Source organism: Hemiscyllium ocellatum, chromosome 1 (genome assembly GCF_020745735.1).
Source record: "Hemiscyllium ocellatum isolate sHemOce1 chromosome 1, sHemOce1.pat.X.cur, whole genome shotgun sequence".
NCBI classification, from domain to species: domain Eukaryota; kingdom Metazoa; phylum Chordata; class Chondrichthyes; order Orectolobiformes; family Hemiscylliidae; genus Hemiscyllium; species Hemiscyllium ocellatum.
Window position 1 is genome coordinate 116,696,840 of NC_083401.1, and position 24,583 is coordinate 116,721,422.

Below are 24,583 nucleotides of genomic sequence, written 5' to 3' on the forward strand. Positions count from 1 at the left end.
GTAAAAATGTTGCTGTTCCTAACTTTTGCGAAATATAGTATAACTCAACATATGGAGTCTGTATTGTTCATTTAAAACATTGAATCTCTGGCTGTAGAATGGAGCGTAGTGCTACATGTGTTAGTTGTTTATTTGCACAGTGGTTAAAGCAAACTGTAAATGGGAACAAATTTTTCTTTTGAAACAAAAAAAGCACTTCAGGAGGAAATTGTGATGAAAGAAGATGAAGCAGGAAGATTAAAATGAAAGAATGGAGAATTTTGGCAAAGGAGCTGAAGTGTCTCTCTAATGGAATGAAATTTAAAATAAAAATTGCCATAGAAGTTGAATATTAAGAGGAGATCAGAGTGCGAAGCTTGAGACTTGCCAAATACTGAGACTAGCGAGTATAAAATTCTTTGACCGTTATCTGTTGGAGAGTACTAGCTGGATGAAAACCAGTTCAACTTCAGATGCTGCAGCCTACTCTTGTGTTACTAAAAGTTGTTACTTTCAGAAGACAAGCCGCCTGAAAGTATAAAGTAGTATACAGAAACTTATTTTGTGGATTTGGAATTATCATTTTGTACTGAATTTAAAACTTCAGTGTAGGTATTAGATTTCTCACTGATCTTACCATACTAAGTCCCTCTAAGCTATTCCACAGTTCAAATAAATAATGACTGATTAAGGCATTCAATTCAATTGGATGGGGTTATTTATATTTCTATAATCTAGACTTGTGTGATGTTTTTATAGCATTTTATATTTTGGAATTGGAAGAGAACTTATCAGTAGTTCTAGTTTGATCATGACTACTTGATTAATTCAGAATTAGAGTGCTATAAATGGAAAAATTTGTTGGCTTATGTTTTCACAATCAAAGCAAATTAGGACTTTTTGTTGATCTGAGCCAGGTGAAATTTAAGCTGTTAATGTAGTTGTGAGGGTCCGTATGTAGGTCTCCATTTTGAAATATACTATAACCTTTCCTCTTGCAGGGTTTTTACCATTTTTTTCTATTATAGGTTCATTTGAAACTTCTCTTTCTTTGAAGCTTTGTTATTGATCTTCATATAGCTTGATAACAAGGGATTCACTAATAAAACATGTGGATTTTTGCATTGAAAAGTAATGTGCTATTATTACTAAATGAGTATTTGGAGATCCTTTCTAGAATGGGTCAACAGTACAAGGCCAACTTCATTGGGTGAAGTAAGTGACCATCTAGGAATAAACCGGTGTCTAGAGAGGTGGTCAGACACCCCTCTCCATTATTTTGCTGTCCATCTCTCCTCCAGTGTATCCTTTATTTTACAGATCATGATTACCAATCCATTTACAAAGGATTCCTTCATTCAAAGAAATTTTGTGCAGATTTGAAAGGAGTTATCGGTTACCTAATCAAAAGTTTGTGCTCTGATATTGCCTCTCTTTTATCATATCTAAGAACTTGATGAGTGAGCAGGTTAAATCAGGTCTGATATAATCACAAGAAGCTCCTGTCTGGCAAAAATTGCTTTACTTCAATATAATTAAAAACGTTATTTGCCCTTCAGTAGAAATGGAAACTGCCAAGTTTGCACAGGATTATTGTATTGTTAAAGATGACGTTTATTATTTATCTGTCGTTTTTAATTGCTTTTCTCGGTGTGTTGTGGGTGTGCTGAAACACAAGTAAAAGGCACATGCTAGAATGAATGATAGGAACAAATTGAGTAGTAGATGGCATCAGTTTTTTTTTAAAAACCTACCATCAGAATTAAAAAGCATGGCAATAGATGTAAGTTATTCAAAAAGCAGTGACTCCTGCATCTCAGAAGGATGGGGAATATTGATAATTCAGCAGGACTCTGTGGCTTGACAGTGATGTAACAAGGTCCTTGTAGGGTCAGAAATATGTTGTGGTGTAAGTGGAACACTTGGCAGATAAGTGGAAAATAATTTTTGTGAATGTCTGAATTGTTTAGTTTTTGTCAAGCTATTTGAATATTTTGTAACAACTGCACTCTTCATGCTTCAGTAAGTTGTAAAACATTTCTCTTGTTGAAAGGTCATAAGATTTTCTGTTTTTCATAGTTTTTCATATGAAGGAGAAAGATTTAACTTGAAGTTACATATGATCAAATTAAGACCATAATATGCAGTAAAGAATAAATGCTATTCACACTGGAAGCTTCAGTGCAACAAAAAAATTCAGGATAACTTGTTTGTTTGATTTATTGACGTGCTCTTAATACATCCTAAGATGTTTGGCTTGTACCATTCATTTTATACCTTGCAGGGATTGGTACATATCCCAGAGAATGTTCCAAGTTATTTTATTTTGCCCAATTAGTTTAATTGCTGCTTCAATTTATAACTTAATTTTAACCATTGTATAAAAATAATTTTTTTTCCCCCCTATTTCCATCCTGCCTACCCCATCCCCAGATTTTTACCAGTATTCTGTGTCATGAGTAATGACTATTTTCTGTCTTTGTTTTAGGTGGCTCATTTGGAACGCACAGGCCACTATTTGACTGTGAAAGATAACCAGGTTGTGCAGCTTCATCCTTCTACTGTCCTGGACCACAAACCTGAGTGGGTGCTCTACAATGAATTTGTACTTACCACTAAAAATTACATCCGCACCTGTACAGACATCAAACCTGAATGGTAAGGTTCAGCAATACAGATTTTGTATTTCTGCAATTAATTTTGTTGAAAGCTGCCTATAGCCTTGTTAGTTAATATTGGATGCCAAAATTAAAAATTAAATTATGGCAGTGAACGTGCTGAACAAAGAGACCTTGGAGTGCAGGTTCATAGCTCCTTGAAAGTGGACGCAGGTAGATAAGATAGTGAAGAAGGCATTTGGTATGCTTTCCTTTATTGGTCAGAGTATTGAGTACAGGAGTTGGGAGGTCATGTTGCAGCTGTACAGGACATTAGTTAGGCCACTGTTGGAATATTGCGTGCAATTCTGGTCTCCTTCCTATCGGAAAGATGTTGTGAAACTTGAAAAGGTTCAGAAAAGATTTACAAGGATGTTGCCAGGGTTAGAGGATTTGAGCTATGGGGAGAGATTGAATAGGCTAAGGCTGTTTTTCCTGGAGTGTCGGAGGCTGAGGGGTAACCTTATAGGGGCATGAATAGGATAAATAGAGGTTTTTTCCCCTGGGGTTGGGGAGTCTAGTACTAGAGGGCATAGGTTTAGGGTGAGAGGGGAAAGATATAAAAGAGACCTAAGAGGCAACTTTTTTCATGTAGGGGGTGGTATGTGTACAGAATGAGCAGCTAGAGGAAGCGGTGGAGGCTAGTACAATTGTAACATTTTAAAAGGCATCTGGATGGGTATATGAATAGGAAGGGTTTGTAGGGATATGGAACGGGTTCTAGCAGGTGGGACTATTTGGGTTGGGATATCTGGTTGGCATGGACGAGTTGGACCGAAGGGTCTGTTTCTACATAAAATAGCTCCAAACCCAGGCTTGAATGTAATTACTTACCTTGACCAAATAATAATTGTTGAACTCTACCTTTTACATCAGTGGTTTCACCTAGACCAAAAAAACGTCAACAGCAGATTTTTCATATGGCAAAAGAGTTAAATGATAAACCATCAAGAGTCATTGCATTGGTCATGCTGATGCAGGCTTGCATCAAGTGTTTTATATTTACTGTTTCACCGAGTCAATGGAAAAGTTAAAAAGTGTGGAAAATTATATAAGTGAAGCTTTTATAATGCTCAAACCTATGATTACCATTGCTGGCACATCTTTCTAATGGTCATTAAAACTATCCACTTGTGATACTTAGTTACTACTAAATAGCTATAATTGGGCTGAAGACAGTGTAATCAATCACATTTAAATGACTGAGACTGTGTAATTTATAGTGTTTGTGTGTTGAATTTGCTTGGATCTGTAGTTGTGGCTGAATGTCAATGAAATTGCAGAAATCAGTAGATGTAAGTTGCATATGGTGATCTAGTTTTTCCTGTGCTTCACTGGGCTGTTCTATCGGCTTCCTTGGGTAAGAAAGCCTTGCGGTTAAAAATAAATGTATGTCGTCATCCTGTTTAAAAATGCAGTAGAAAAAAACCTGACTTTGGACTATTTACAAATGCGACGCTCTAAGAACCTAGTAAAATCTTGCTTTGGGAAATTATGTCAAGGATAATGTTTAGTCAGCAGTAATATCCAGGCTTCTGATTCAGAAGCACAGAAAGTTAATTACCACAGTCTTGTACTTCAGGTAGAAGTTGCTCTAGTAGAAAGAACTTCAGTAGATAGGGTTGAAGGATATAATGGTAAGCTGTAGATAAGAAATAGAAAGGAAAAGAGCAGCTGCCAAGACTGAAAAAAAGTGATAACATAGTCTGAACTGAAAAGGTTATAGGAAGTAATAATAAAATACCCTTTAAAAATAAAGCAGGAAAGATAAATAGGAACATGTAAGGGACCTGAATAGCAATTTATGCATTGTTTCTCCTCACATGTTTTGCTGTTGATAGTATTCCAGCCATGAAGAGAGTGAAAACATCAATGTAGGAACAGGAGTTTGCCATTGAGTCACTTAAACCTGTTTTGTCTTTCAGTGATCTCTTGTTTGTCATTGGTCGTATCATTCTAGAATTCCAGGCCTTATGACTTTTTAAACTACTTTGAATGGAAAATCTGTTGCAAATATTCGTCTTCAATCCTGCCTCCACCTTCGATCCTGCCCGCTGACCAGTCCATGGATTATTTTGTTAAGAGGATTGTGGACTGTCTGTTTAGTGGCTGCTGCTATTCCCATCCCTTTCCAGAGCCAGCAGGACACATTTTGCCGAGCTCATCCCCTGCCCTTGTCCTCAACTTGTTTCTTTCAATAATTTATCTCTGTCATTCCCTCTGATCTCATTTTTTCCACAGGGCTTGCCTCTAGTTTTCTTGATCCTATTTCTACTAAATGCCCTTCCAGAAGGACACACACTGACATTTTATTTTCCCTGAGTACTACTTTTTGGTTTTCAGGAGCTCCACTTTCAGTCTCATCAGCTCATTTATTAGATGACACAATCTTAGTAATGTTAGCTTCTGTATCTGTGCTAACAGATGGGTTATTTCGACTCCCAACAGAAATAGAACCAGAAGAATTCAGCACAGTGGTTAGCACTGATGACTCTCAGTGCCAGGGACCTTTATGCAACTGTGTGGAGTTTGCACATTCTCCTTGTGTCTGCGTGGGTTTCCTCAGGATGCTCTGGTTTCCTCTCATGGTCCAAAGATGTACGGATTAGGTGGAATGGGCATGCTTTATTGCCCATAGTGTCCAGGAATGTGCAGGCTAGGTGGCTTAGCCGTGGGGAATGCAGGGTTACAGGGAGAGCGTGGGGGATGGCTCATTCTTCAGAAGTTGATTTGGACTAGATGGGCTTAATGGCCTGCATTTGCACTGTAGTAATTCTATGAAAATATTCAATAATGGTCAACTTTCTGTTGCATTTAAAGTCCAGAGGTTAGAAGAGAGTGCAGACTTCCTAGGCATCACAGATTTAAATTGCTATAAGACGATGAAAATGAGTTTTTATTTTCTAAATAACCAAAGCAGATGTCACACTAAAACTGACACACTAAAAGCCATTGCCTAAATGCTCCTCTCAGATTGATATATTTGCAGTTAACTGGTTTCCACTGCATCTTCAAACAGCTGGAATCTGTGAACAAGGTAGTTGCCACCCTTTTGTTGTGTCTCCGATCCTTGTTTCAGATTCAAGTTTAACAGTTGATCATGTTCCCTGCTAAGGCATTGACTGCGTTGTTCCGATGTAGTAGCTCCTGAATATCGCAGCCTTCGTTCCATTGCAGGCAATTCGTTATCTCTAGCAATTTCAAGTTTCCCTGCTTTTGTTGCCTCAGTGTTCATTTGTTAACAGATGTAAAACTGTTCTCTCTCCTTTGTAGCCTTTATGTCCATCCTTTTATGCAGCCTTCCTCTCTGTCCAACCACTTCCTCTTTCTTCGCTGCCTCCTTCCCTTGTAGCTTCTTTACTCCTGCACTCCATCTCCTCATTTTCCCTCATGGGCAATTATAGCTGAAAACCATCCCGTGGTGTCCTTTTATTGAATCTAGTGTTGCAGAATTCTCACCAGCTGTTTTCCTCCAGTGTTTTATTATTACAATCGTGCTGTGTTTATTTTTGATTTCATGTGTGTCAATTCAAGAATTCTGTCATGACTGTACAAGTTGCACATATCAGAATTCAAGCTGTCAGCTGATTGTGTTGCATCTGACCGGTAAGTGTTCAGAGATAACAAAATCTATCCTTTTTTAACAGGTTGGTGAAAATTGCTCCTCAATACTATGAAATGGGCAACTTTCCCCAGTGCGAAGCCAAAAGACAACTGGAACGTATAATTGGCAAACTTCAGTCCAAGGAATATTCTCAATACTGAAGTAATTCTCAAGTAGGAAAGCAGACCAATGCAGATTTCATATTGAAGAAATATGGACTTCAGATTCTGCCCATTATAACAAATTTAATTTGTCTATTAAGGAAAACCTATGGATGTTTTCTTCAAAAGGCTGGACAATTCCTCACTTTATTTTTTAAAAAACCTTGTTTATGACAGGTTGTGTAACACTGTGTTGAGCAACATAGTATGTTGCTGGTGTTATGTGGCTTTTTTATTGTTATGTTGACTTTTGTCACAAACCCTGTTGGGTTTTAAGGGGTTGGGGTGGGCAAAGGTTTCAGAATAATGCTGTAACTGTTAATTTTTAAAGAGTTTCATCATTATTGCAATCCTATCTGAATTTCTTGTAGTCATTCAGAGTTGGCAATTAAAGTATGTATTTCTCAACCACATACTGCATGATCCTGCCCATGTTGACATTCTTACTAGAAAGTTGTAGAGATTCAAAGAACTTGGAAAATTTATATGTAGGCACCTCTGAATTTTCCCAACACCAATTTTTGACTTAAATAAAGGTATAGTGACAAGTTATGTTATGTGTATATGGTGTCTTATTGAAAAATGAGGTAGTTTGAAATAAATTTTAATCATTGATTTCCTGTATATTTCAGGTAAGCCAAGCAAATTTTAGAAATTGCGTAAATGGCACTTGACCTTAAGTGATTTTATTCTTGCTCAGTACATGTAACTTCTGTTATCTGTCCTCTGTTACAGCATTATTATATGGTCATTTTTCCATTGGCATCTGGCCAATTTCAGTATTTTTTATTCATTTGGATGATGTGGGCGTCGCTAGCTGGTCAGCTTTTATTGTCTGTCGCTAGTTGCCTTTGAGAAGGTGGTGGTGAGCTGCCTTCTTGAACCACTGCAGTCCATCTGCTATGGGTGGATCCACAATGCTATTAGGGAGGGAATTCCAGGATTTTGACCTAGCAACAGTGAAGGATCAGCAATACATTTCCAAGTCAGGATGGTGAGTGCCTTGGAAGGCAACTTGAAGACAATGGCATCCCCATATATCCTTACCTGGTCTGGCCTATTTGTAACTCAATTCCCATAGCAATATGGTTCACTGTGAATTGCCCTCTGAGCACTTGGAGAAGAGCAATAAATACTAGCATGCCTACCCACTTTGTGTGAAAAAATACAAAAGAGGAAGGTTTATTCCTGACAATATTCTGTTTTGAGGCCAGTCTGCTGATCGCTTCAGCTTCATGTATATTTTATTAACTTATTGTGAGTTTGGCCTTTTTTGATCTTTGTCAACTATGGGAGGTGCAGTCAGTTCATGTAGCTGATGTTTGATATCATCTTGGAAATGTATTATTGTGAAAGAAAGCTAATGTGTTTTGAGAGACCAAAAGGATAAAGATTTTTGTGTGAGGCAGCCAAGATTTTGAAGAGCTTTTAGCATTTGGAATAGTTGAAACAATTTCCTTCCTATTTGCTGCTTCCTCCATGTATGAGACAACAGTAAAGGGCAGAATTCACTTTTCACTCAGCAGTTAAAATCATAAGAATGAGGTGTTTGAGGTTCTTAGTTTTAATATAGAACAGAAAGAAACCATATGTCCCATTGTGAACGTGGAGTCCAGAGAGAAAGAAAGCTGGACATGCAGAGGGATGATGGATAGTAAGCCTTTTTGAATTGGGGTCAAATATTTGCAATCCATCATTCTTCTGGGACCACAACTATGTCTGTGTTAGTGAAAAATTGTAGTCAAAACTTTTTCCATCTCCCCATTTGCTTTCCTCAGCAACCTGAGAAACATCTGACCTGGAACGTTGGCTTGTTAGACAACCCGTTTGGTGCATGGTTTCTCTTTATTTTATCGTATTCTGTATCTCTACTCCCTCCTTGTGTGAAGAATGATGCAAAATACTGTCATGCCTTTGCCTTTCTGCAGACTTATCCAAATTACCTTTTCCCTCAAAAGGAATACAACAGCAAATGTTAGTAAAATACTGTACACAGAAAGTTTCCCATTCAGAATGTGTTGGAGGAAATGCTTTCTTTCTGGTGAATCTGTCCAACTGTAAATGTAATCTGTTAAATTGAAGTGGTGGGCCTCCTGAGCAGAAAATATGACAAAGAAATAAGACTAAGGTAAGTGATGTACATTGTTTAGTGCTAGCAAATAGGCCAGTTCTGAAATTGGAACAATTGTTTTCCTATAATTGGAACAGTTATACTAATAAACAGCTTGGGTGAAACACAGCTTTATTTATTGAAACAAGTACTTCACTGATGTGCTTTGGTATAAATCAAAAATGGTTGTTGACATCAGTATTCTGACTATAGACTTGCTGTTTATTTGTTCTGTTACTGATTGATTAAATACACATTCCAACTGAAGGAACTTCAGAAGCTGATTACCTTTTACTCTGAACACTGCTAGCAATGTTTAAAAACAAATACACACACTTAGAATATTTAATTTTGTTCTGCAAATATTGTTTTAAATTTTAATTGTTCTCTTTCTGGTCCTTACTGGGAGAGTCCTGACCGTTCTGTAGCATGTAGCCCAAATACCCATGTGTAAGCCTTAATTGAGAATGGTGGAAAGCTGTTCAGCTGCTGAGGGTATATAGCTATGTCTGATTCTGTCTGATGTTCATCCAGAGTCTGTGAAAGATTTAAAAAAATACAATCGGCAAGCCACCTGAACCTTTCTGAGCTGGGACCTTATACCGAGCAGCCTCTGCTTCCTGTCGATTATTGTGGATTCCAACCAACTAACTTAAACTTCTGAGAAAAATAGTACATGTATCCCCCACTTTTCGAATGTTCACTTTAAGCAATTTTGCTTTTACAAAAGACCTACATTAGTACATGATTTCCTGAATCCGAAGAGGATTTTCACTTTTACGAAAAACAGTGTTACTTTTTCCCATATAAATCATGCGCCTTCACTTTACGCAATTTCCAGCTTACAAAAAGTTTCCTGGGAACGCTCTACTTTCAAATAACGGGGGTTATCTGTAATAAGATAAGTGTCCTGAAACTTGATGTAATGAAGTTTTCACATTTTTCATGAAACGGTAGTTTATTTCCTGGATTTACTTTATACATTTTTAAGTGTGAAAGTTTGCTGTAAACCTTAGTTTTCGCTTGAGATTTAATTTTTTTCAGCATTTTCAGCTGCACATGGTGATAGAACGTTGTGCCTATAGCTCTTGTTTTCAACTTCAAGAGGCAAATTATAATTATCACTCGTGGCAATTATATTTTACTTACGTCTGATTTCTTTTTAACCCCACCACCACAACTGTCATTTCTGGACTGTGTTTGCTCCCTGACTCTAATTAATTTCCTGGTATCTGCACCTCAAACACTTAACTGTTTCAATTTTGTACAGTTCTTTTCCATCTTGTGGGAATTTGCCATAATATAAATAAGGCAACGTGCACAACACTTGGGACCCTGAAGCATTAATGCAGACCTCTTCCTTTAACTGTTGAGTATAAAGTAAGCCATAACAGCCAGCTGTGCTTCCCTGGCCTTGTATCTTTCATATAACTTGCGTGTCTGTATACTTTAATTCTGAATTACATAGTCTTTTTGACATAATTGACTCTGTCCAAATTTCAGCAGGAATATTTTATCTACTTACCTCCGTCCCCTCCCATTTGCAGTTAGTTCTAATTTTTATTTTGAAATAAATCAGGAATTTTTTAAACTAAATATTTGAATGATCTACCTATTATTTCATCAACATGAGATCTTTGCAACACAGTAATTTGTGTACTATAGACTATTTGTTCAGCTACCATTACTGGATTCAATATATATTCAGTGATATTTTCATTTCTTAAAAATCACTTGATAAATTTTTTAAAAATCACTTGATTAGTTTTTTAGCAGCATGTGGAAATAGTTTCCTGTAAGTCATAGAATTGTAGAATGGTGATAGCATAGATAGAAACCTTACAGCTCATCTGTCTGCTAGATTTCAGCAAGCATAACTCATCCAAGCCCATTCCCCTGTTCTAATGCTGCACAGTTATTCTCTTGAGATATTTGTTTAATTTCCTTGTGAAAGTTGTGATTGAATCAGTCTCCGATTCTGACCTGGGCTCTAGGCTAATCTAGACCCTCCTACACAGTAACATTGAAGCTGGGCATGGCTTTGAGGAGACATGCCTTGTATTCCAATTGGGCCCTTTTTGCTTTCCGCACTGATTTCTGATCATTAGTCTGCCCCACAGACCCATTTCTTGCTTCATTAATTCTTGCATAACTACCTTTTTTACCATTTGCTGTTATCCTTTTGTTATCTCTACTACCTATAACAGTCCTATAACAGAACTGCTGTTTATTTCCTCCTTTCCCCCTGCTTTCTTTCGGCCATGAAAATGGTACATATCTAAGGAAGTGTCACTCGCCTTTAGCGTTAATTATGTCGCCATTGGTTGAACAAGAACAGCTACGCATATCCCATTTCGCATTTTAGATACTTTCATGCCAGGAAGGTGGAAAAAGGGATCCGAGTCTAAGACTTATTTGAATGTCATATCCTCACATCAATAAAAGAATACATACTGTTACTGCCTCAGTTCAGTAAAATAGATAACAGCCATTCATTTTTTTAGCATAATGTCGTAACCAGTCAGTTTTAAAATGTAAACAGCCTGGTTTACTGGATACATTCTCCGTTCCAATGCCCCTACCAATGGGAGTCCACTTGCCAACTGATTGGTGCACTCATACAACATAGTGTTGGTTTTCTCTCATTTGTATTCTTGAGAAATATCCTGATTAGTGCAAAGTGAAAAACCTTTGACAAAATGTGACTTTCTTCAGCAATATTAAATAAGATTTAAGTGTTTAAGCACTATTTAATGCTCTGTAGTCTTCTGTGTTTTGGGATGAGCGTTCCACTGGTAAGGCCAGCATAGAACATTCATCCCTACTGCTTTTGAGAAGGTGATAGAGAGCTGCTGATGTACTTGGGAATAAGCACGTCCTTTGAGCTGTTGAGAAGGAAGTACAGGTCGCTCTGCTATAATGTGCGTTTCGTTAATGCGAATTTGCTGTAACGCGATTGACAAATTGACACTTTCAAAAGCACAAACTTATAAAATGTGTTGGCTGTAACATGATTACATCATTCTTTAAGCACTGTTTCTAAAGCGCGATTTTTCTATAACGTGGGAATTACCCAAGAACACAACCATCGAGTTTTCAAAGAACTACCTGTACCATGATTTTGATCTGATGACACTGAAGGAACAGCTTTAATCACAGTCTTTATGTGGATCCAGTTGAATTTCTCATTGAAGGTGATCCCAGGATATTAGTGATTTCAGTGCTAATGTTTAATGTCCAGAGGAGAAGATTAGACTGTTTTGAAGATGGACATTAATGATAAGTTTGCATAAATGTCAATCAGCCCAAGCCTGAATTTTAGTGACCTTTTGCTTCATTTGCAAATGGATTGCTTCATTATCTGACGAGTTTTGGATGGTGCTGAAAAATGCAGTCATCAGTGACCTTCCTTCAGACCTTATGATGAAATGAAGGTCATTTTTTAAAAAAGTGGAAGATCATTGGGCTTAAGATACTATGCTGAGGAAATTGACTTCTAATCACTAGAACAATTTTCCTTTGCTCGATATGCTTGACCCATAGAGTGTTTCACTCCTGATTCTTATTGACTTCAATCTTGCTGACTGTTTCAACACTGCTCAGCTAATTGTTCATTTGATGTTGAGCACTCTCACTCATGTCTCTCTTTGGACCTTAGCTGTATTTTCCTCATTTTGACCAATGATGCAAGACAGACAGGCAGGAGTCTGGAAGAACACAGCAAACCAGGCAGCATCCGGAGATGGAGAAGTTGATGTTTTGGGTGTAACCCTCCTTCAGGCAAAGTGCAAGCTGGCAGTCGCAAAGCAGGGCTGCATGTGAGCTCTTGCACAGGGCCAAGTGCTCTCATCTGCTTTCCTTTTTTTGTTTTACTTTTGCTTCTGCTCTTTTGTTTTATTTTCCTTTCTTCAATGAGGGGTTGGACGGCAGCGCTGGCGTGGGAGCAGGCTGCAGGAGTGGTGGTGGCTGTGGCTTCTCCTGACAATAGGAGGCAACGAATGCATTCTCCTGTTTGGGGCCGGTGGCAGTCCATTCATTCTCCCAGCCGTTAGGACCGGTGGCAGCGAGTTCGTTGTCCTGGCATTTGAGGTCAATGGCAGCAAAGCACCTCCAGTCATCAGGGATGGCAGTGGCAGCGGCAGCAGACTCTTCAAGATGGTGGCAACAACAAAGCTACATCTGCAGCTATAGTGGGACACGTGGCCTGGCAGTGAGACCAAGGTGAGTGTGGGTTCAGCACGTTGGTGAGTCCGGTGCATGTGGCGATGGTGGAGGTCTCCCTTGATGCTAGGTACCAGCATGCACTGGGTTGGAAAGACTGATGTTCTGAACTTGTTACTACTATATTTTATCTAATTTATTGCTATGACGTACAATGCTGAACTTTTCTTTTCGATTTTGTTTGTTTCCTAAGATCTTGATCTTAACTATCTATGCCTAGCTTCCTTTATACCTGAGATGGTGCTGCTATGTGGTGACTGTAAACTTTTCATTGTACTCATTTGAATACCATAAGACATAGGAGTAGAAGTAAGGCCATTCGGCCCATCGAGTCACTCCGCCATTAAATCATGGCTGATGGGCATTTCAACTCCACTTACCAGCATCCTCCCCGTAGCCCTTAATTCCTTGTGACATCAAGAATTTATCAGTCTCGGCCTTGATGCCATTTAGCGTCCCGGCCTCCACTGCACTTCGCGGCAATGAATTCCACAGGCCCACCACCCTCTGGCTGAAATGTCTCCGCATTTCTGTTCTGAATTTACCCCCTCTAATTCTAAGGCTGTGCCCACGGGTCCTAGTCTCCTCGCCTAACGGAAACAATTTCTTAGCATCCACCCTTTCCAAGCTATGTGTTATCTTGTAAGTTTCTATTAGATCTCCCCTTAACCTTCTAAACTCCAATGAATACAATCACAGGATCCTCAGCCGTTCCTCTTATGTTAGACCTATCATTCCAGGGATCATCCGTGTGAATCTCCGCTGGACATGCTCCAGTGTCAGTATGTCCCTCCTGAGGTGTGGGGCCCAAAACTGGACACAGTACTCCAAATGGGGCCTAACCAGAGCTTTATAAAGGCTCAGGAACACATTGTTGCTTTTTTATTCCAACCCTCTTGAGATAAATGACAACATTGCATTCACTTTCTTAATCACGGATTCAATCTGCATGTTTACCTTTAAAGAATCCTCGACTAGCACTCCCAGATCCCTTTGTATTTTGGCTTTATGAATTTTCTCACCGTTTAGAAAGTAGTCCACGCTTGTATTCTTTTTTCCAAAGTGCAAGACCTCACATTTGCTCATGTTGAATTTCATCAGCCATTTCCTGGACCACTCTCCCAAGCTGGCTAGATCCTTCTGCAGCCTCTCCACTTCCTCAGTACTACCTGCCTGTCCACCTAACTTCGTATCATCGGCAAACTTTGCTAGAATGCCCCCAGTCCCTTCATCCAGATCATTAATATATAACGTGAACAGCTGCAGCCCCAACACTGAACCCTGTGGGACACCGCTTGTCATCGGCTGCTATTTTGATAAAAGAACCTTTTATCCCAACTCTCTGCCTTCTGTCAGACAGCCAATCCTCAATCCTTGCCAGTAGCTTACCTTGAACACCATGGGCCCTCACCTTGCTCAGCAGCCTCTCGTGTGGCACCTTATCCAAGGCCTTTTGGAAGTCTAGATAGACCACATCCACTGGGTTTCCCTGGTCTAACCTACTTGTCACCTCTTCAACGAATTCTAACAGGTTTGTCAGGCACGACCTTCCCTTACTAAATCCATGTTGACTTGTTCTAATCCGACACTGCTCTTCCAAGAATTTAGAAACCTCATCCTTAACAATGGATTCTAGAATTTTGCCAACAACCGAGGTGAGGCTAATTGGCCTATAATTTTCCATCTTTTGTCTTGATCCTTTCTTGACCAAGGGGGTTACAATAGCGATCTTCCAATCATCCAGGACTTTCCCTGACTCCAGTGACTTTTGAAAGATCTCAACCAACGCCTCCGCTATTTCCTCAGCCACCTCCCTCAGAACTCTAGGATGTAGCCCATCAGGACCAGGAGATTTGTCAATTTTAAGACCTTTTAGCTTTTCTAGCACTTTCTCTTTTGTCATGGCAACCATACTCGACTCAGCCCCCGACTCCCTTTAATTGTTGGGATATTACTCATGTCTTTCACTGAAGACTGACGCAAAGTACTTATTAAGTTCTCCAGCCATTTCCTTATCTCCCATCACTAGCCTTCAAGCATCAGTTTGAAGTGGCCCAATGTCTACTTTTGCCTGTTGTTTGTTTCTTACGTATTGAAAAAAACCTTTACCATCATTTCTAATATTACTGGCTAGCCTACCTTCATATTTGATCCTTTCCTTCCTTATTTCTCTCTTTGTTATCCTTTGTTTGTTTTTGTAGCCTTTCCAATCTTCTGATTTCCCAGTGCTCTTGGCCACTTTATAGGATCTCTCTTTTTCTTTGATACATTTCCTGACTTCCTTTGTCAGACATGGCTGTCTAATCCCTCCCCAGATAATCTTTCTTTTCTTGGGGATGAACCTCTGTACAGTGTCCTCGATTATACTACAAACTCCTGCTATTTTTGCTCTACTGTCTTCCCCGCTAGGCTCTGCTTCCAGTCTATTTTCGTCCGTTCCCCTCTCATGCCCTCATAATTACCTTTTATTTAACTGTAACACCATTACATCCGATTTTCCCTCCTCTCTTTCAAACTGCAGACTGAACTCTACCATATTATAATCGCTGATTCCTAAGTGTTCCCTTCTTTTATGATCTTTTATAAAGTCTGGTTCATTACATAGCATTAGGTCCAGAATAGCCTGCTCCCTTGTGGGCTCCATGACATGTTGTTCCAAAAAGCCATCCTGTAAGCATTCCATGAATTCCCTTTCTTTGGATCCACTGACTACATTATTTACCCAGCCCACCTGCATATTGAAGTCCCCCATGATCACCGTGACCTTACCTTTCTGACATGCCTTTTCTATTTCCCGGTACATGTTGCGTCCCTGGTCCTGACCACTGTTAGGAGGTCTGTACATAATGGGAGTTAAGTTTTTTTTTGCCTTTGTGGTTCCTCAACTCTAGCACCTTGGGATATTGGCTAAATTAAGCCCAATTGCTAAGTATTAAAGTGTAATCAGAGGTTCTTTTGGATTTCACACCATCCTCTTCTGTTTACAAGTTTTCCAAGTTTAGCATCCCTTTGCCACTAAGACCCAGATCATTAATATATATCACAAAAACCAAGGGTCCCAACATTGACACCTAGGGGAATTCCACTACAAAATAACTTCCAACCTAAAAACTGTCTATTGACCATTACTGAGCTAATTTTGTATCCATGTTGCTACCGCCTCTCCTATATCATGGACTACAACTTTCCTCGAGTCTGTTGTGAGATACCATATCACATGTCCTGTCACAGAGTAGGCACTACCTTCATTAATCCTGTCCATTAACTCTTCAAAAAACTTCAAGTTAGTTACACGTGGCTGACCCCTCCTAAGTAACCTCTTCTTGTCCATACCACTACTGATTCTGAATAATTGTTTCCAAAAGTTTCTCCATTACTGAAGTTAAACCAACTGGTTTGCCATCACCAGGATTAGCTTACAACCTTTCTTGAGCAAAGCCGCAATGTTGGCAGTGAAGCAGTGAGGATACTTTGTCGAATATTCTAAGATTAGAAATGTTATGGAAAAAGTAAATCCAAACAGTAGGGCAAGGGGCACAGTTTCAAAGTAATTAAAACATTTTTTTAAGGATTTGCAGATTGGTACAGAGGTGAAATTTCTAAAAAGAAATTAGATTAGAAAAATTTTTCTGAATGGCTGAGTTTAGTTAATAATTGGCCTTTCTTGTTCATAAGTTTGAGTTTTCAAATCTGATTATATTTCGATACTGCACATTTAGAATATTGGCTAAATTAAGCCCAAATGCAATGATGAGGCCATGAATTATAGCTCCAATCATGATTAGTAGAGGTGGAAACAAGTTTTAATTCAATCTCATGTCATGAGTAAAAGTAAAAAGCTTTCTAGGCTACTTACATGAATGCACATCCCTTAAATACGTCCTGCAGGGAAAAAAAGACACATCTATTAATAGACAAGCCCAAGGGTTCTTATGTTTCACAATCAAACAGACCATAAGATATATGTGATGTAATCTAGGTTAGAAAAATCATTTGTGTTAATCTTGTTAATATTGTTTTCCCTATGTAAGCAAAATATTTGTTAATTTGCAAATTCATATTCAAAGCGAAGACAACCAAGTGGATCACTCCCAAGAATTCAGAGAGCTTTTCAAAATTATTTGGTGCCAGAATTATCCTGGTTTCTGGGCTAATGAAATATTGTTATTTATATTCAACTCCTATCAGGGCAACTCAAAACATCATATTCAGAGAAATAAATTAACCTGGTATGGAAAGGAAGCATGGACAATATTGAGCTTGCAACTACCAAATTGACATGCACTCCACAACAAATTGTGTCTTTTGTAGTTTCAATACAGCCAGAAAACAGATGTAACTTTTAAGTGAAAAGATTGCCCAGGTATGTGTTATAGGCAAAAGTAAGAACTGCGGATGCTGGAGATCAGAGTCTAGATTAGAGTGGTGCTGGAAAAGCACAGCAGGTCAGGCAGCAACACGGGACACGAAAATTGATGTTTCGGGTAAAAGCCCTTCATCAGGAAGGGCTTTAAGGGATGTGCTTTTGCCCGAAATGTCAATTTTCCTGCTCCTCAGATGCTGCCTGATCCCAAGGTATGTGTTATCCCAATCCAGTCAAAGCCTCAGTCCACACTCCAACATCAAGGTGAAGAGAATCATCGCTGTCATGTAGGAGTTGGTCAACAATAACCTGCTCAACAATATGGGTTTGAGTTCCAACAAGATCATTAGGCTCAAGAACTTATTATCGAATTAGCTTTATTGTCATATGTATTCTAAGGTGCTAGAGTGGGTGGATAGGCGGCGGATGAGGTTCAAATGCAGGGAAGTATGAGGTGATGCACTTTCGTCAGGAAAACACTGAAAGACGGTATGAAATAGGGGTACAATTCTAAAGGAGTGCAGGGGCAAAGGAACCTATGTATATGTGCACAGCAAGTGAAGGTATAGTACTAGTAATTTATTGTTACGTATTTAAGTTACCAGAAGTCAGCGCCATTTTTTATTTAAGAAGATTTTTAATTTTTACAAAATTATAAGCAGTACAAAAGTTAGTATAACAATCTTATATTACAAAAACATTGAACAATAAACTACCTGTTACTCTACAAAACAAACTAAAACTATTGAGAAGGTATGGAGCAATCTTTCCACGTTACAACTCAACAAATAGTTGAACTTAGCTAATTTAACCTGATTTGCTTACCTTATACTAAATTAACCTTCGATCAAGTCAAACAAGATTGGATCAACTTAAATATAGTCATATTAAATTAAGTTACACTACCTGGTACATCCCCACCAAAGCTCCCATCCACAGGAGCGTTAGTTATTTTACATGTATTTAGTCAAGCTTCTTTCTGCTTTCCCTCCCCCCCCAGACCACCCAGTTCAGCCCCCACAACCATATAAAGGCCCTGCTCACTATGGTTGCCCATGTCTATGTAATTTAGAAAGGGCCACCACATCTTATAGAATAGTTCCATTTTCTGGTGCATCGCATTCGTAAGAAAATGGGGAGGAATGTGCTCCATCACTATTCTACACCACCTTATAAGACCCGGCAGGGGGATTCTGAGGTCCAGTTCATTAACATGTTCTTCCTTGCCCAATACGTAAGTACTTTAAATAATGTCTTCCCGTGATCATCTAATGAAGGCAGATTCGGCAGTCCCAAACAAAGGGATACTGGATCCACCCTAACTCCAATTCCCAGAATCTCCTCCACCTCATTCACTATGGCACCCCAGTAACAATGGATCTTATGACACAGCCACAGACAATGTGTGAGGGTGCTGGTGCTTATTTTACATTTAGAGCACCCTAGAGATGCTCCTTTATTGAATTTTGCTAATCGCTCCAGGGCCATATGGACTCTGGAGAATCTTCGATTGCAGAGCCTGCACTTTATTGCATACTGGGATCTTCTTCACATTCTCCCATGTTTCAGATGAAATTTCTACCTTTAATTCCTGACTCGAGACTCTGTAAAAGTCTTTCCATTATCCTCTCAGGTGCCCCGTCTACTGACCAAGAGTGTGTCTATGCAACGGACCACACTCCTCTCCATGTCAGACATGTCGGACTGAGTTAAAATGGTCCTTCTCTGTATGTAATCCCTAATCTGAAAATAACAGACGAGGTCCCTACTGGGTAGCCCATATTGGTGACTTAACTGGTCAAAAGATATCAAGATCTCTTCCCCAAATAGGTCTTCCAAACAGGAGACTCCCTTGTCCTCCCATGCTTTAAAGCCAGAGAATCCATTGACCCAGCTTGAATCCTGTGGCTCCAATCAAAGATGTGAACGATGAGGTCTATGCAGGTTACCCTCCCCTGCCCTATCATCCTCCACGCTTTAACCGTGTTTATAATAATCAGACTTCCACAGTGCTCGATAACAGATTTCATTTTATCCATAAACAGCAGACTGAGGAGGGAATACGTTGTCTGGAATGCCTCGATGTCAAGCCATATTGACCTTGGTCCTTCCATACCCGGTCATTCTCACAGGATAAAAAGGCACTTATTTGGTATCGCTTAAAATCTGGGAGATTACTCCCTCCCCCACCACCACCATACCCTGTGGGAGTTGCAACATGATGAACCTAATTAGAGGGCACCGGCAATGCCAAATAAAGGATTCAAGCCAACCATTGAGTCTCCGCAGTACTTGTCTGGGCAATAGCAACAGGAGCATTCTCATGATGTATTGTAGTCAATGAGGAACATTCATTTTGATCAGGGCTATCTGGCCTAACCATGATATTGGCAACCCCTCCCAATGTTGAAGATCTTGTTTTATCCTTTCAAATAATTGCACAAAGTGAGCTGTTTACAGCTGGTGAGATAGTGGAGATAATAAAAGTACCGAAATAAAGCAAACCTTTTTGTGACAACTGGAAAGGGAATTGTGTTCCATCCTGCAGATCAGGCACCCCTGTAAGCCCCCCATGGGCATGGCAGAAAAGTGCAGACTTTTCTGGGTTAGCCAGAAAGAGAAGAACATCATCAGCATAAAGAGTATTTTTGTGCTCTCCCATTCCTACTTTTGGGGCAACTATTTCAAAGTCCTTCTGAATAACCTCCGCCAGCGGTTCAATTGCTAAGGTGAATAGCAGCGGTGAGAGAGAACACCCTTGTCTCTCTCAATGCTAAAGTTATCTGATTTTATACCGTTTGTCAGGACTGCTACCAAAGGTTTGTTATACAGTTCTGTCACCCACTTAGCGAAAGCTCCCCCTCCCTACCCCCACACACAATCGCCCCCACTGCCCCCAAGGCCAAAACGTTCCAGGAAATCAAAACGATACAGCCACTCCACCTGGTCAAACATCTTTTCCACATCCAAGGAAACCACCAAGCCTAGAATTGACCCCTGCTGACCTACCTTTACTATATTCAACATACTCTAGATATTATTGGAGGAGTTATGACCCTTACTAAAGCCCGTCTGGTCTTCCTTTCTGATATATGCAATACCTTCTCCAATCTCAGGATTTATGTTCAGCAGCGAGAGAGGTCTATACGAGGGACTGTCGTCAGGGTCTTTCCCTCTCTTTAGCATAAGGGAGATATTGGCTCCCTAGGAGAGGGTGAAAGGCAGTCCTGACTGTATGAGAGATTGTACATACTCAATATTGGCTCAGCCAACATGTTTATGAATTCCTTGTAGAACTCACTCTGAAATCCGTCTCGGCCAGGTGCTTTGCCACTTTGGAGCTGCCTTACTGCCTCTTATATCTCTTGCATTGTTAAGGGTGCATTCAAAAGAGAGGCTTGCTCTGCATTTATACCTGGGAAGTCTACATTCTCAAAAAAGAGTTCCATCCTTGCTACTCCATCCTTACAGCCCTCTGACCGGTATAACTCTGTGTAAAATTTTCTAAATGTCATATTAATCTTTTTGGACTCATGAGTGATAGTACCAGTTCCATCCCTACTGGAGACAATGGACTACAGGGCACTTTTCTTCCTGGCCAAATATGCCAGGTATTTACCTAGCTGATCCCCATATTCAAATAACCTTTGCTTTGCAAAAGAAACCTGTCTCTTCGTCACTTGGGTAAGTACTGAATTCAGAGCATGCCAGAGAGCTGTGACCCCCTGTAATTTAGTCACAGACGACCTGTCCTAATATGCCAACTCGGCGGCCTTCAGCTGGGCCTCAAGCGTACATTGCTGTTCTCCACTCTGCCTCTTCCTGGATGCTGAATATAAAATGATTAAACCCCTTAAGTAAGCCTTGATGTTCTCCGAAAGCATTTATAGGTTACTGGCTGTACTCTGTAAATTTGCTATCCTTTAAAAGAAATGGATCCATGCACCAATGATGTGTATCTATCCCACTACCTCTGATCTTAACATTTAAGTATACTACCGTGTGGTCCAAACTGGCTACGTTCCCAATCCTGCAGGATAACACTGAATCCAGACAGATTGGTGGAATAAAGAACATATCAATTCTTGTGTGGTACTTGTGCGGGTCAGAGTAAAAGGTAAAATCCCTACCATTAGGGTGGAGACACCTCCATACATCCACCAACCCCAACTCCCCACATAAGCCCATCAACTATCTGGATTGCAGGCAAATACCTCAAAGACCCTTTGGCATCCTATCCACCTCACAGTCCATGAGACGGTTAAAGTCTCTTTCTATAATCATACGACACACCCAGGAACCATCAACTTGGAGAATGCATGAACTAAGAATTTAAGGAGGTGTGCCACAGGCCAATAGACGTTCAGGATGCCATATTCCTCCCCATGTATTAAGGCCTTAAGGATGATAAACCTCCCATGTTCATCCCTAATTTGGTCTATTATCTGAAATGGGAGGTTCTTCTGTACTATTATGGCCACTCCTCTGCTTTTAGAATTAAACCAGGAAAAGAATACCCTACCAAACCCTCCCTGCTGTAATTTCAAATATTCTTTGTCACTCTGATGTGTCTCTGATAGCAGGGCAATGTCAACTGTCTCCTTTCTGAGGTTTGAGAACACCATCTTCCCTTTGATCAGGGAATGACTCCCTTTTATAATCCAGGTGCACTAACTAAACAAGCCACTAACCGTGACCGTGCAAAGTGGGCCACAGGCCCCTGAGGGGAAGAAACTTACTCATGGTGCACCGGGTGGAAAAAAGAATCTAAGAACGACCACTACAAAAACTAACCACTACTCCTAAATTAAACAAACAAACATACAAACAAATCACTAGAAATTTCCCCCCAACCCATAGGGGGGTCTTATCCCCATCCGTACAACTATCCTGGTTCCTTCCAACGAAAGCCGCGCCCCAAACCCGAGCAGTACAGAGGCAAAGAAAACCTATTATTTGCAAACGTGAAAAATTAAAAGTGGGCGCCCAACCCATCCTCCATACGCCAATCCCATTTATCTTTAATAAAAGAGATAACCACCCCACACCCAGAAAAAAAAAACAAGGTAATAACAGGAATTAGCAAAAAAGAAAGGAAAAAAACAAAAAGGAATGTTACATCCGAGCAATGCCCAGTATATAAAACCAACGACCAAGAGAGCAAAGGATATACCATTGTCCATCATTTTTCTGACCCAGACCATCTATTTTGAAGAGTCTAGGAAATCCCTTGCTTTCTCTGCTGTCAAATTGTAAACAGACCCTCCATGGCTGAAGAACAGTCCTACCGGGTTCCTCACAGAATATTGGATATTCAAGTCTCTCAGTCTCTTCCTGACTTTGTCAAAAGATTTCCTCTTCTTAATTACAGCCAGAGAGAAGTCCTAAAAAACTATAATTATCGACCCCTTGTACACTAGGGCCTGATAGTCTTTTCCCAGCCTTCTGGAGGCTTCCATTGTCATTTGCTCTTCCTTGTAATACTGGAGTCGAACTCGGACCGGGTGGGGGTGCTGATCCGACCAGGACCTGCACATCGCGATCTGGGGGGCCTGCTCCACACACACCCGGCCCAACTCAACTTCCAACCATAGAAACTCTGGGAGCCACTGCTCCAAGAATTCGACCAGGCCCTCACCTTTTTCATGTTCCAGGAGCCCGACTAACTGTAAGTTTTTCCTTCGATCTCGATTCTCGAGGTCATCACTATGGTCCAGCAGGTCCCAAACCTGGCCTTCCAGTATTCGGATCCTCCCCTGTGAATTCTCAACCATGGTCTCAGACGCTTCCACTGACTGGAGAACATCATCTCTGGCAAAGCCGCCTCATTCCTGCTGATACTCCAGCCACCACTATAATCATGAGACCAAACCAACTCTTGAGGACCGTGCCCCATCTCGAATTCAGAAGTGGCAAAAGCAGTAAATAAAGCATACAGTGTTCTCAGTTTTGTTAATAGGGGCTTAGAGTGTGAGAACAAGGAAGTGATGTTGAACTTGTTCATGACATTTGTGAGGCCTCAGCTGGAGTATTGCATACAGTTTGTGGGCAGCATCTCAGAGGAAAGATGTGAATGCAGAAGTGATTTGCTAGAATATTTCCAGATACAATATGAGAAACTTCCACTGTGAAGATTGATTGAAGAAGTTGGGATTGTTCTCCATGAAGAGAAGAGCGCTGTCAGGAGATTTGATAGAGGTTTTCAAAATTATGCATGTATTAGAGAGAGTAGATATAGTAAAGCCGTTTGCACTTACAAAAGAAGGAAGAGCAAGAGGTCAGAGATTTAAAGTGATGTGCAAACAAAGCAAGATTAATGTGAGAAAAAAGCATGGATACACAGTAAGTAGTTGGGCTATGGAATGCACTGCCTGAAAATGTGGTTGAGGCAGGTTCAGTTCAGGTATTCAAGAGGTCTTTGGACATTTTTGTTCTCAATGGTATGCAGGGATACAGGGAAAAGGTAGGAGATTGACAATAAATAGTATAGGGCTGAATTGCCTCCCTCTGAGCTGTAATAATTCTGTGATTTGAGTCATACAGCATGGAAACAGACCCTTCAGTCCCAACTCATTCATGCTAATCAGATATCCTAAAGTAATTTAGTCCCATTTGCCTATATTTAGCCAATATCCATCTAACTCTTTCCTATCCATGTACCTATCCAGATGTCTTTTAACTGTTGTAATTGTGTCAGCAACTACCACTTCCTCTGGCAGCTGTGTGTGAACAAGTTGCCCCTCATGGTCACTTTTAAATCTTTCCCCTGTGACCATTAAAGCTATGGCCTCTGGTTTTGGACTCCCATACCCTATAGAAAAGACCTTGGCTATTCACCCTATCTATGCACCTGATGATTTTATAAACCCCTATAAGGTCACTCCTCAACCTCCTGTGCTCCAGATAAAATAGTCACAGCCTATCCAGCCTCTCCTTATAACTTAAATCCTCCATTCCCTGCTACATCATGGTAAATTTTTTTTGTACCCTTTTCAGTTTAATAACTTACTGAAGTTTTAGGAAAGCATTAGAGCTATAGAATTAAACTATGTAAGTCGAGTGGAAGAAATAACATCAGTAAAATGGGTAAAAGGCCTCCCAAACTGCAATTGCTATCATTCCGTTCGCAAAAACCTAGCATAGTAATAAGCTCCCCTCCCAAATCTTGCTCTGTGATATCTCATCTTCATATGGCTCAAGATGGAGCATCATTTTCCCTCTCACTAAGAAAAATGAAACTGATTGTTATGAATGAGGTAGTGAAAGGTACAAGAATGCTGAATAAATGCGTCAAATTCTGTTCAGTCATCTTCTCAAATAGATATTCATGGTATCTAATGTAGCTCATTAAAGAACTAAATTATATATTTTACAAACTGGCAGGAAATCATTCTGCAGGTAAGATTAAGGAATAGTTTGCAAAGGCAGATTGCCATTCATTTCTTCTGAGACCACCCTCAAAGTATTTGAGTTAGGAAATCTTCAACA

At 40.0% G+C, this 24,583-nt stretch overlaps 1 protein-coding gene across 2 annotated transcripts in view; it reads left to right on the top strand.

Annotated features, from left to right (window-relative positions):
* Positions 1–6,953, top strand: part of dhx15 (DEAH (Asp-Glu-Ala-His) box helicase 15) — a 105,042-nt gene extending 98,089 nt beyond the window's left edge. For both annotated transcript variants that reach the window (XM_060825212.1, XM_060825220.1), the window contains exons 13-14: positions 2,468–2,637; positions 6,284–6,953. In XM_060825212.1, coding sequence (XP_060681195.1) covers positions 2,468–2,637; positions 6,284–6,401 — 288 coding nt within the window. In that variant the 3' untranslated portion in view covers positions 6,402–6,953. The remainder of the gene's footprint in view (positions 1–2,467; positions 2,638–6,283) is intronic.
* Positions 6,954–24,583: the final 17,630 nt, after the last annotated feature.